The 13,681-nt window shown below is 49.7% G+C and overlaps 1 protein-coding gene across 1 annotated transcript in view; it reads right to left on the reverse strand.

The window, feature by feature from the left end:
• Positions 1-13,681, reverse strand: part of PHACTR3 (phosphatase and actin regulator 3) — a gene marked incomplete at both ends in the record, with an annotated part of 144,663 nt that overhangs the window by 33,212 nt on the left and 97,770 nt on the right. Inside the window, 3 exons of the mRNA XM_080716584.1 lie at positions 8,180-8,421; positions 9,075-9,249; positions 11,864-12,073. Coding sequence (XP_080572710.1) covers positions 8,180-8,421; positions 9,075-9,249; positions 11,864-12,073 — 627 coding nt within the window. The remainder of the gene's footprint in view (positions 1-8,179; positions 8,422-9,074; positions 9,250-11,863; positions 12,074-13,681) is intronic.

A 13,681-nucleotide genomic window follows, 5' to 3' on the forward strand; every position in this document is an offset into this window, starting at 1 on the left:
AACATTTATGGCACCCCCACCCCCAGCGGAAGACCTCACATTCTTTTTTAGTGTGTGCATGATACTTACCAAGACAAAAGCTATTCTTGGCCACAAAACAAGTCTCCATAAATTTCAAGGGACGCTGGCCACGCAAAACATGTTCCCTGACTAGAGTGGAATTAAATTGGAAATCGATAACCAAAAAATCCCTAGAAAAGTATTTGGGAACTATATTTAAAAACTTCTGAATAGCTAATAGTCCCGGGAAGAAATCAAAAGGGAAATTTAAAAGTATCTTGAAACACACAAAAATATAATTTATCAACATGAAGCAAAGGGGAAAATTTATAGCACTGAATGTCTATATTAGAAGAGAAATGTCTCAGATTGATGATCGCAGAGTTCATCCTAAGAAGTGAGAAGAGTAAACACAGGAGGTGTGTGTCAATAAGAATGACCAGAGCAGAAACTAATTAAATAAAAATCCAATAATGATCTTTGGAACCCAAAGCTAGTTCTCTAAGAAGATTGATAAAACTCTATCTAATCAGGAAAAAAGAAAACACACACACACATGCACACGCGTGCACACACACACACACACACACACACACACACACACAGAGTATCTACCCATATCAGAAACTGGAGAGGTAACGCCTCTATCATCTAATTCTGCATACATATTAAAAATACAGGAGGATATTTCAAAGTACTTTATGCAAATATATTTGACAATTTAGATGGAATGAACAAGTTCATTGAAAAGATACAAACTTGTTGGGGTCTACTCAACCGCCTGAGAACTTCCGATGAATCGGCAACATGTAGCGCCGAGCGGATATGGAGGGCGTAACTACTCTCCTTGCCCCTGCTAGCCCAGTTTGGTAATGTTGAGCCTTATTGGCTCAAATAATGCTTCCGTGCTCGTGAAGCCCTCGTGCACTGGATAATGATTGGCTGCAAGTTATGTGCTTTGCACATGCAAGAGTGACCTTTAGCTTGATAGGTTAGAATAGTTTCCTGTTAGAAATCCCCTTGCAGTTTTTTTCTTTAAATTGGGTTGCCTGAGAGAAATAAACGAGATCCTGCTTGACACATCTCCCGGCTCTGTGTGCTTCTGTTCGGGCTGTCGGCACTCTCCTTCCCGCTCAGCCCTACCGCTGATGTTCTGGACCCGTCGCAAACTAACAAAACTCACTCAAGAGGAAATATATAATATATAGACTCTTTTATCTTTAAGTAAATATATATATATTTACTAGTTTAAAACTTTCAGAAAGAGAGAGAGAGAGAGAGAGAGAGAGAGAGAGAGAGAGAGAGAACAAGTGCGTGTGCGTATGCAAATAATTTTAGAAAAATGAAAAAAATTACAATTCATCCTATAAAGCTATAAGTTGCTCTAAAGGAAAAGAAAGAAATGTTTTCCAGAAAAATAAAACAAAATCTGACACCAGTTATTGATAGAACCCTAGACAAAGTTAACAGTAATGAAGATGAAACAACTCTTGAAAAACTATGAAGAGAAAAAAAACTTCTTCAACCAGATTAAGAGTTTCTACAAAACACAAAAACAAAAACCATAAGTAATTGATGAAAAAATAAAAAAGAATTCTCTCCCTTCAACATCAGGAACAGGAGACTGTCCACCTTGTGGGTCCTGTTAAGCACCACACTGAAATCCCAGCCAGTGCATTGAGGGGCAAGACCAAGAGTAAAGAAAATGTGGAATTGTCTTCATTCACAAACAACTTGATCATTTCCGTAGAATATGCAATTATAACTATGAAAATACTGCTAGAAGCTGTGAGTGAGTTTAGCAGATTGTGGAGACAAAATTACTGGGTGAGAATCAGTTGTATATGTATAGTAGCAAAAGGAAATTATAAACTGAAATTAATAAATAGGTAAATAATCCCCCCAAATATAAAATACTTAGGCAGGTTGCTAAGGGGGTATGTAAAATACTTCTGCTTTGAATAGCTACAAATAATTCATTGAGAGATTTTTTAAATTACCTAAATGTAAATGGAGAGATATATCATGTTCATGAAGTAGCGAAATTCTTAAATAACCTAAATTACCTAAATAGAGAGATATACCATGTTCATGAAGTAGAAGTCTTAAAATGACTGAGATGTCAGTTCTCCTCAAACTGATTTGTATATATAATTTCAGCCAAATTCAAACAAGGGATGTGTGTGTGCATGCGTGTGTGTGTGTGTGTATGTGTTGAAATTAATAAATTGATTCTAAAATTCATGCAGATATTCAAAAGACTGAAGTTATTCAAAACGATTTTGATAAAAGAAACAAAATTAAGGGACTAACACTACTTGATTTCAAAACTTATTATAAAACTATATTAATCAAGACTGTAATACTGATGTAAATATAAGTAATAGATAAGTGGAACAGAAGAGAAAGTCTAGGAATTGAGCCACATGTGCACACACAGATAGTTTATTTGTCTTCTCAATAAATAAGTGGTACTGAAATTGAACATTCATGCACAAAAGTGAGTTTCTTAAAATTTGGAAGCAGGGTCCACTAAGTTGCTGAGAGCCTCACTAAGTAGGGGAGGCTGGCTTTGAACCTGTGCGATCCTCCTGTCTCAGCCTCCCAAGTGCGGGGAATTACAAGCGTGCACCACCATGCCCAGCCTCAAAAGTGGGTTTTGATCCCTAGCTCACACCACAAATAATAATTAACTCAAAAGAACCCTAGATACACATTTACAACCTAAAAATAGAAATATCTGGATGAAAACATAGGGAAAAAAACTTTGTGACTTTGAATTTGGCAAAGATTTCTTAGATATAAAAGCAAAAGAACCAACCATAACAGGATAGATAGCTTGGATTTTATCAAAACTAATAACTTTTGCTCTTCCAAAGAAAAGAATCTTTAAAAAGTGACCCACAAACGGAAGAAAATGTTTGCCAAACAGAAATCTAATAAAAAAAATTTCTATCTAAAATCTACGCTTGAGAGTTTTTTTTAAAAAAAAAAAAACACTTCCATCTAAAATGTATGCTTGGGAGTATTTAAAAAGACTCTCAAGATGTAAGAAAACAAACTCATTTTGAAAAATGGGCAAAGTATTTGGCTAAACCAAGATGTTCAACATAGTTCATCATTATAGAAAGGCAAAACCATAAAATGGCTAAATCATAACGACTGGCCATAAGAAAATGTGTAGGAGGAGCTGGACTCTGATACACTGCTGGTGAGGATGGAAATAGGCAAGACCAGGCTGGAAACTAATTTTTCAGTTTCTGAAAAAAAGTTAAACCCTTATTACACGACCCAGCCATTCCACCCCTAGGTACTCATTTTTAATGAACTGTAAGCACATAACCACAGAAAGACTTACGAGCAAATGGCCATTACAGCTCTATTTGTTAAAGACGAAAGCCTCCCGGTTGCTTAACACTGCCTGGGATATCCATCCAAAGAATGCTACTAGACAATAAAAAGAAAGAACCGACAATGCTTGCTACAGCAAGGATAAATCTCAAAACAGGTAGGACGAGTAAAGAAGACAAATGAAATTGCATATTGATTCCGTTTTTGTGAATTCTAGAAAAAACCAATTAATCTAGAGTTATAGAAAACCAGTTGCTGGGGACAGGGAGCAGGTGGTGTGTAGAAGCTGGAGAGAAAGGGGAACAGAAAATCAAGGAAAATGTAGATATGCTACCGTAACTGTGCTGATGGCTTCGCAGGTAGACACGCCTCAAAGCTCACTGAACTGTATATTACTTTATGCGTATGATCGTCTGTGTGTCAGCTGTTATGGTTATATATGGAATGTTTTCTGAAGAGCCCACACATTCACGCTCAGAGTTAATGTAATCAATCTAAGAGAGTTGTAATCTCACCAGTGGATGAATCCATGGTAATCGATTTACTGGGTGGTAACTGAAGCAGAAGGAGGGGGGTGGAGATATAGCTCAGAGATAGAATGGTCCTGGGTTCAATACCTAGCAACACACACACACACACACACACACACACACACACACGCACACACACACGCACACACACAGACACACACGTGATGGAGGATGGCATCACTCATAGCACCGTGTGCCCCCACAAGCCAGCCCTTGACAGCTCTTTTCGTTTTAGTCTTCAATGCACAAGGCGGGTACAGCTGTCACCTGCAAGTTATTGACAGCCAGGTCCTGAACAGGCTCTTACTGCCCAGAGCCCACCCACAATAAACAGAGCCATGGATCTGAGGCCAGGGGGCTGAGAGACACTCCGCCTGGCACAGGTGGCTCAGGGCAGGCACCTCTTAGAGTCCAGCTCCTGGCTGTTTGTCCCCGATCAATGCAAGGCACTCTGCCAGCTTGTCCTGCCCCCTGGGCAGCCAGCGACTCGTGTCCCTTGTCCCTCTTCCTTGCTAAGAAGGCAGGCAGAACCATGTCCAATCACAGGCGTATCGACTGCACGCTGGGCAGAGAACAGATGTGCCTCTTTGGCTGCAGAACATCGACATTCTTGCTGAATTAATAAATTGCTGAGAGAACGAGGACTAATTCCTATCAGCAATGAAAAATCGACAGAATTGGAAGCCCAATTGTGCGTAGCTTCTGAGGGGTGATATTGGCCAGGCATGGTGAGATGCCCGGCTCTTGGCTGGTTCTACTCTCCAACAAGGTGCCCGAGACAAGGACAGCTGTTACCGTCATAAGGTCCAGAGCCCTTTTACCCTCTCAGCTCAGGGAGAATGAACTAGCTCAGGTAAATTACCCCTCCAGCCCCCGCCCATAGCTGTTTTTACTCTCACCTTACAAATGTTACAACAGAGGCACAAAAAGCTCAAGGTTGTCCAAGTTTACAGAGGTAGAAACAGATGCATCCTGACAGGAGGAGTGGCGGCTGGGTCCTACAGAAAGTCTCTTTGCAGTGAGCCCAGAGAGGAAGGCCTGCTTGGCCGCTGTCAGCCCTCAGCTGAGAAGTCCCAGACCACGGGTGACTTCGGCGGCTCGTACTCCACATGGTGAAGCATGAGCATTGATGGTATTTGAGGTGGGTCTGGGTGATGGTTAGGTGATCAAGATGGAGCCCTAGTAATGGTCACCTGCATAGAAAGTGACCAAGAAAGCTGGCCCTTCAGCATGGACGGCTGCCGCGATGTGACCTCAGCAAACCAAGATGGACCTGGGGCTCCAGCCTCCAGGCCTGTGAGGAGTACATTTCTGTTATTTATAAGGTACCTGGCCTGTGGTATTTTGTTACAGCAGCCCAAGCTAAAAGAGCACTGCGGAAGAAGTCAGGCTTCCCCACTGCACCAGGGAGCACGGCTACAACACACCTGTGCATCCTGGCCTGGCAGCCTTTCTGGCATGAACACCAGGTACAGGAATGCTCTGCAAGAACACGCCATACCAGGAGCTGAGGAGGCTCTGGGAAGCCTGCACTCTCGTTCAGCTCCCTGCCTTGGCAGTCCTGTTTCCTGCAGAGACCCCGCTGCCCTCACGCTCCACTCCCTGGCTCTCCTGGGACCAGGAGCGGGGGCAGCATTCCCAACAAGAGCAGTGTGGCTCCTGTTTCTGGGTTCAGCCTAGGAGAAAACATGAAGCATGGACAGCTGTTCTTGGCAGATGTTACAACCTGAACCTTGGGGTCGCCAACAACACAAAAATGGTTCTTTGTAAAATTCGCTTCTGATGACTTGAAGATGCTCCCGAGGTTCTGCTGGCCCCGGGACTGACCACATAGGCCCAGTGTGATGGTGTCTGTGTGTGTCAGCCTGTGTGAGGGCACACGTGTGTATAGATGTGCTCTGTGTGTGTGTGTGTGTGTGTGTGTGTGTGTGCGCATTGCAAGCTCTGAGTTCAGAGTGACTTATAAACAGCCATGAAGCACCTTATGACGTGGATGGAGATTTCACAGACGCCCAGCTGGGAAAGCCGACTGTCAGGCTCAGACTAAAGCAAAATGGTCTGTCTCCAGGCCGTTTGCAAAGCAGATCTGCCCCTGATGGGGCCTCCCACATTCCCAGAAGTTAAATCCTAAGATTGATGCCTGGTGATGCCAACTCATAGAGAATTAAGGGTCATGAAAGGTTTTGTTCACATGGAACAATACACAGCAGGCCCCACCGCGCATGTGCACAGGTGTGGACAGAGGATGGGCGGGTGGAGAGAAATACAGCGGTCGTCCCGATTAAAAACAGATCAAACTACTGCCTGGTGCTTTTCTGCTTCTATACCGGGTGTCAGCTGAGGCCACGGGGGCAAGGTGGACTTCAAGATGGTATAAAGAGGACCTTGGCCCTGGCAGGTGAAGGAGACTGCCCCCCAAAAGTAACATCAGTAGGCTTATTCTATAATCCAAACTGAAGTTTTCTCCCAAGTATCTGATCTCAGAAGTGTGTAACTTTGGGGAGGTAAAGACGGACCTAAAAATGTGCTGAACGCTTTCTGTACCTGACTGCAAGGGCCGAGGAACCCCAGATTGTGTTCCCTAGGAGTGGTACCCAGGCTCAGTTTTACAAATGGCAGGAAACTCTGCCTTTCACTGACATTTCAGCTGAGTGTTCTGAACAGCTTAGGAGCTCCTTGTCAATGGGATGTCCTCTGAATCATAGTCCACCTGCTGGCCAAGACCCCATATCTGGTTCACCCAACTATGCCCTGACAAGAGACAAATCCAGCACCCTTTCCTGGTGGAGGACCTCCTTCCACCTGCATTTGGGTGGAAACAGTGCTGCTCTTTGAGGCATATTCATGCCAGCCCAAAGGTCCACAGGGGAAATAACATCTAGTCCTCAGAGAGGGCCTGGTATGGAGCTGGACAGCCTTAGACAGAACCTTGGTTCAAATCCCAGATAAGTACTAAGGATCTGTGAGGCCTTGAGTAGTCACAAAGCCTTCTTGTGCCTCAGTTTCCCCATCTACACAATGGATAATGTCATCAACCTATTGTGAGGATGAAATGTTTCCTGTAACCACCTTTGGTCAATGCCTAGTACACAAGAAACACCCAATATAAGGTAGTGGCTATTGTCATTGACAGTGCCCACAACTTGTGCCCCAGAGCGGGTCACACACCAAATGAGGGACATAGTCTGGTCCAGTGGTTCCCAGCCCAGGGCAATTCTGCTCCTCCAGGGACATTCGACGATGACCAGAGGTACTTTGAGTTGTGACATCTGAAGTGGGGAGAAGCCAGGGATACTGCTAAATGCCCTGAAACATAGCAGATAGCCCTCAACCCCAAAGGTCACTGGTGCCAAGGTGGAAGTGCCCTGTTCTAGCCCTGACTCCTTCTTGTACCAGGCATTCCCAGATTGACCCAATAGCCCCACCCCGCAGGAGGCCAATGGTTGGGAGCCCAGGGAGGACCAGGTCCCATCCATCAACACCACTTCTGCATGACCGCTGGGGACCCAGCACTGAACTGAGCACTCTCCATCTCTTCCCTCTAGTTTGCTTTTTTTTTTTTTTTAACCCTAGGCCCCCTTTTAAATTTCTGTGTGTGTGTTTGTGTGTGTCTTGCTACTTTGCTGAAGGCCTCTCTAAGTTGCTCCGTGTGTGTGTGTGTGTGTGTGTGTGTGTGTGTGTGCGCGCGCGCGCATTGCAAGCTCTGAGTCCAGCGTGACTTATAAACAGCCATGAAGCACCTTATGGCATGGATGGAGATTTCACAGATGCCCAGCCGAAAGCCGACTGTCAGGCTCAGACTAAAGCAAACACCATCCCAGCGACTCCAGCCGGCAGAGGGTCTGTCTCCAGGCTGTTTACAAAGCAGGTCTGCCCCTGACAGCGCACTGGTCTCAAACCCACAATCCTCCTGTCTCAGCCTTTCAAGTACTAGGATTTCAGGTGTGCATCACCATGCCCAGCTTGCTGGTTTTTTTTTTTAATTAGAATTTTTGGCTATAATGTCCAAACCTTGGATACCTACATACCTTTATATAGCTCTGCCTGTCACCCTTGCAGTGACAGTCTCAAAGTCACCTGCTAGGCCACATTGATGTACTTTCAAATACATGTGAGAACTAATATTCAAGCTCCCCAGTATAACCAGCAACTCTGTGGTCTCCCAGCTCCCTCCGTAGCCCGGCTGTGCACCTCCCTTGTACGTTTCTAGAAAGCTCCATTCTTAGAGGACGGGTCTGGCCTCCCATTCTCAGACATGGCCCAGCCCAGACCCCACACCTGACCACCACCTTCCTCACCAGAGATGATGGAGTCATTCAGCGCCTCCTCGTCCTGATGCAGGAGCAGGTCATCCGGGAATTCCGAATCCATATTCTCTTTGTTCTCCTCGGATTCTTTAGCCGCGGCCCACTTGTTCTCAGAGGCCCCGTCGAAGCTCCAGGCCTCCTCTCTCTCCTTCCCCCGCTCCATGCTGGACGTCCGCGACAGACGCATGTCCATCCGCTTCTTCGGAGACCCCTTGCTCTCCCGTCCTTGGAAACTAAACCAGGAGGACAGTACAGGTTACAGGCTGCCCCTTCCCAGGGAGCTCAGCAAAAGTCAACTTGGGGCTCACGGTGAACATTGCAGAGGGGCCCCAAGTTTGTGCAGTTTCTGTCCCGGGCACCTGGTCAGGGAGTTCTGGAGGGACCACGGGGTTCAGAGTCCCAGGCGAGTGGCTGCTCTGCCCAGCACTGGACCAGGAGGACATGCAGGTAGCGGCACCCGGTGAGGGCTTACAGGGAACACACAAGGACAGTCTGTTTCCCGAGTATTCCGCCCATCATAAGCATGTTCTGCGATCCGCTTCACCTCCGGCAGCTCCCTTCTCATCCACACCCGTGGGCCACAAAGGACGGAAACTAAGAAGGGCGCCCCAGGCACAGCTCCCCTCGCACTGTGAAGCCCCTGCACCCTGAGGGGCTCATGCCGGGACCTTGGGCTGCTCTGCACATGCTCAGCCCCTGATCCTCCTCTGCAGAAATGTGGGAACCAAGGCCAGCTACGTGATCTGCAGAGCCTGGTGCCAAATGGAAAATGGTCCCCATCTAGAAATGACTAAGAACATTGAGATGGTGGCGGCAGGGGGCCATGTGAGTGGCCACCCTGCTGGAGTTCTGGGGGATGGGGGTCCCCTGTGGGGAAGGATCTTGCCTGTCCTGCCGGTGCTTCGTGGCCAGCGCCCTGTGCAGCTCCTCCATGACGCGGCTGGGGGGCAGCGGCCTGTGGACTGTAGTGAGATGCGGGGACCCTGTGGGCGTGGAGATCTGTCCTCGGAGGGGCGGGTCGGCGCTCTTCACGCTGGGACCTGGGAAGAGCCCCGCGTGGCCTGGCATGGGTGGAACCAACATGAACATCACACTTCATGCAGGGACCAGGGTCTCGCTGAACCACCTGAGCTGAGGAATGAGGAACGCCCCCGCCCCACACCGGCCAGGAGGCCCGGCCCCTGCAGAGTGTGACCACGGCCTGCTCCTGTAACTAGAGACCACCATGTCCATCCCCGCCATCCATGGGCCCACCTGTCAGGGGCTGAGCTCTGCAGTATCAGCCTGATGTCCCTCCCGCACAATCTTGGGTCAGACACGCCCCCCTGGATTCTCTGCCAGGATCCAGCAGGCTGTGGCTGTGTTTGCCTTGCGTGGCCCAGCTCTGCGGCCACCCTCCAGCCTGCCTGGCCTCCGGGGCCACCCTGTGCCCTCTGCACATCTCCCTTCTCACTGGCTCCAGCCTCTCCCCGCCTCGGCCTGGTGGCTTTGTATAAGGCGAATCCATCACACTCTCCACTTTCCTAGGGTGGGACTTGAGCTCCTGGCCCAGTTCCAAGGCACCCTGGGCTGCCCTGCTCAGGCCCTGACTTCATCTCTTCTGTGTCCCCACCCCGTGTTCCTCACTCCTGCGCATGAAGATCTTTCTAGTGAAGAGAGGCAGCAAGCTGTCTCTACTCTGAGGCTCCCAGCCTTGTCTGGGGCCCGTGGTACTCGGCCTGGACGCCCAGGGCCGCCCCCACCCTTAGGAGCTGTGGCTGCTACCGCGTTCTCTTTCCTCCTACATGGGGTGAGGTGCTCTGTCGGGTCTGATTCTCACCCGGAGGCCTCTGGGGCAGGTTTTGTCTGCTCTTCTTCCTGCAGAGTCCCAGGCCGGCTCTTAACCTCATGCAGGAAGCACATACTCACATGAAATTAACTTGAAAATGGCTCCCAATAGATGAGGCAGGCTCCCCTCTGGCTTCAATAAATAATCCCCAAATACAAATCAGGGCTGCAAGTCCAGCCCAGAGGTAGAGGCTCGGAGCCATCACAGCACAGCTTTGTGGTGTTTGGTTTCAACCTTCCACTCACTGGTGTGGGAGACCCCAGGCAGGAACCTAAGCGATTGGAGGCTCAGCTTCTGGCCGTAAGTCAGGCCATCAGTTCCCTAACACCGTGGACCGGCAGGAGCCCAGCAGCAGATTCAGGGCTGTTATGGTTAGCTACAGAATTTCCACCAAAGAGCTCAAAGTGTAGAGTTGCCGGGCGTGGTGGCGCACGCTTGCAATCCCCATGCTTGGTAGGCAGAGACAAGAGGATCGCGCAGGTTTGAAGCCAGCCTCACTGGCTTAAGAGACCCTGTTTCCAAATAAAAATATATAAAAAACAGGTGTCTGGGAGTGTAGCCCGGAGGTAGAAGGGTTTCCAGGAACCCCAGTACCCCCCAAAAAAGATATAACAAATCACACTGGGTTGATCTGATTACGTCGCAAGGGTTGTAATATCAACGGTGGATGCACCCACTGTAATGAATCTGCTGGGCGCTCACCTAGGCAGGTGAGGTGTGGCTGGGGGAGGTGGGTCACAGGGGTGTGGCCTTAGGGACTGTGCTTGTGTTTCTGAATCTTTTGCTCTCTGGCTCTCTGCTTCTGGTCTCCATGATCTCAGAGCAAAGACTTGCTCTCTCCACTGCTGTTTCCTGCCACCTTGCCCCGAGGGTTGCAGACTCCAGCCTCACTAGACTGAATCCACGATCTCCAAAACACCGTAAGCAATAACTCATCCTTCCCCTAGTTGTGCGGTCAGTTGTTTCTGTTATAACACGGAGAATGCTGATTGAGACCGGGGCTCAGTCTCCATTAGGCGCTCCAACACACGCTCAGCCCCAAAAGCATCTGAGCAAGGTGGTGTCTGATGTCTCAGGCAAGACAGTGCCTCTGGTGGAGACGCAGGTTAATGCCGTGTCCCCGGTGCCAGGGAGCTAAGCCAGCGGGAGCTTTCTCTTCTCTGCTGCCATCTAGTGCTCACAGGCGGAGGCCAACATCCCCGAAGGAAAGGAAAGAGCCCAGGAACCTAAGGCAAAGCTCTCAAAAGATGGGCTCAGCAGCAAGGACTTAGCCAGAGTCCTCAGCTCCTAACCACCCAACCCCACCCTTGGTGATAGGGACCTTTGCCAGCTGTGCTGTTGACCACCGGCCCTAGCTCTGCTGCTCACGCCTGGCTTTGCCCTGCTGGGTACAGCGCCTGGCAAAGAGGAATCAGCCAAACAGACCATTGGCGGGTGGAGAGGGAGGGGAGAGCGCCACAGACACCCTGAGAGAAGCAGCCACTGCACAGTAGGCACGTGGGCATCTGACAGATGAGGGACAGCCCCTCCCAGGCTCTGGTCACCTCTTCTGTGTTCAGGGTCTGGGGTAAGCCCCTCTAACTCCTGCAAAGAGACTGCCGGGCTTGAACAGCGCACCTGGCAATCACATCCCCTTCCTAGGGACTGCCCCCTGGCCTGCTCTGAGCATGTCACAGAAACTAAGGGTGAGAACCAGCCCAGGCTGGGAGCCCAAGCCAGACTGGGTACAGATGGGTGGAGAGAGGGAGGGAGGATGGAGGGGAGATAGATAGATGGATGGATGGATGAGAGGGAGGGATGGAGAGATGAACTGGGGGGAGGGACAGAGAAGATACACACAGACCCACCTGTGACATTCTTTGTGGTTTTGACGCTTGCCTTGGGTGGTGGCGTGGGCAGCAGTGGGGGGCTGGGGAGCTGGCCCACAGATCTCTCCAGGGGTCCTGAGGGACTGTCCAGGGGGTCAAACCCAGCCAAGGCTTGAGGAAGCTCATCCGTGGTGGGTCGGAGGCTGCTGGCATCTGCTTCCTCCCCACTGGACGCTGATGGCATCTTGGCTGTTAGAAGGCAAAAGAAACAGTGTTCAGGGTGCTTCCGGAGGCCTCAGGAATGTGCAGCTAAGCAGGGGCAGGGAGGGCTGTCTGCAGGGAGCTGCTGCACTAGGCACTTGGCTCCAGTGAGGTCAGCCCTCAGGAGAACCCCAGAAGCATAGAAGGAGGGAGGAAAAGAGATAGTGTCAGTTCCCTTCCACACAACAGACAGGGGCCCTCACCTGTGTGCAGTGGCCGCCATGACAGGCCCTGGAGCCGGACACGAGGGCTCAGGTTGCTTCCGCACTTGCTCTGTGACATGTTTAAGTTACTGAACCTCTCTGTGCCTGAGGGTGACCCTACACTGATGACAATGCCCCTCAGGCCCTCATAGGATTATTTTGAGGTTCAGATGAGAAGAGAGGCTGGAATGTAAGCCTGGTACATGGAGACCTTCTTGCTAACAGCATGGGCTTATGTTCAGGTTTTCAGCAGCCCAGCCCCTGGCACACAGGTCCAGGTAAGAAGAGTGGGGTGGGAAGTTGGGTGTCAGGAGCAGCTTGTCGGAGCTGGTCTCAGGCTCCTGATTCTTCTGGCACCAGAGTGCCTCTGGCAGACCCTACGGCTTTCCATAAACCCCTCCTCTCCCTGACTTCAAGAAGTTCATGGAAGAGGTGATCTTAACAAGAAAGCAGCTAGCTTTCTTGAACCTTACAAAGACAAGCTGAGCTTCTGGGACCACAGAGAGCGCCCCTCAAGAGGGTGCGGGTTCCCTGGGTGCAGACCACACCCACAGGGCATCATTAGGAGCAGACATCCCTTTCCTCCCTCCCTCTGCACAATCCCAAAGCACCAATAGGACCTCATGAGGAAGACACTAGCTCCCTCCCCACTGGGTGTCAGGAGTAATTCCTCTCTGAATGCTTCTGGTAGGCGCACTTGGGCTTGGCTGGTGCTGTCAGTGGTGCTGAACGCGCTGCGAGGACCAGATCCTTAAAGTCACGGCTTGAACACCACATACCAATGTCGTCTCAGACAGTTTCTGACCCCTTACTGTCTGTGCTTGTAGGTTCACACTTGTGTGTGTCCCCAGATTCATCTACAGTTGTGTCTTCCTCCTCTCCTCCTTCATCACCTTCTTCTTCTCCTTCTCCTTCTTTTTCTCCTCCTTCTTCTTTTTCTCCTCCTTCTCCTTCTTTTCTCCTCCTCCTCCTCCTCCTCCTCCTCCTCCTCCTCCTCCTCCTCCTCCTCCTCCTCCTCCTCCTCCTCCTTTTGCAGTACTGAAGATGGAACCCAGGAGCATTCTACCTCTGAGCTACTCCCCCAGCCCTATTTTTTATTTTTTATTTTGAAACAGGGTCTCACTGAGTTGCAGGGGACCTCACTACGTAGCTGAAGCTGTCTGCCAACTGCCATCCTCCTGTCTCAGCAGGATGTGATCCCAGCAAATTCTGGGTTTACAAGCATGCGCCACCACACTTGACTCTAGTCTCTGCTTCTCTAAAAGATAAACTGGTCCACAAAGGTCCCCAGACCTGCACCTCTGTCCACAGCCACCTAGCCCCTCTTCCTTCCACCTCCGCCCTCCACGCTCCCTGATCCCAAGCTGACCTGCCCAGTCAGTCACTCAACTAA

This window comes from Muscardinus avellanarius (assembly GCF_963383645.1).
Source record: "Muscardinus avellanarius genome assembly, chromosome: 19".
NCBI lineage: Eukaryota > Metazoa > Chordata > Mammalia > Rodentia > Gliridae > Muscardinus > Muscardinus avellanarius.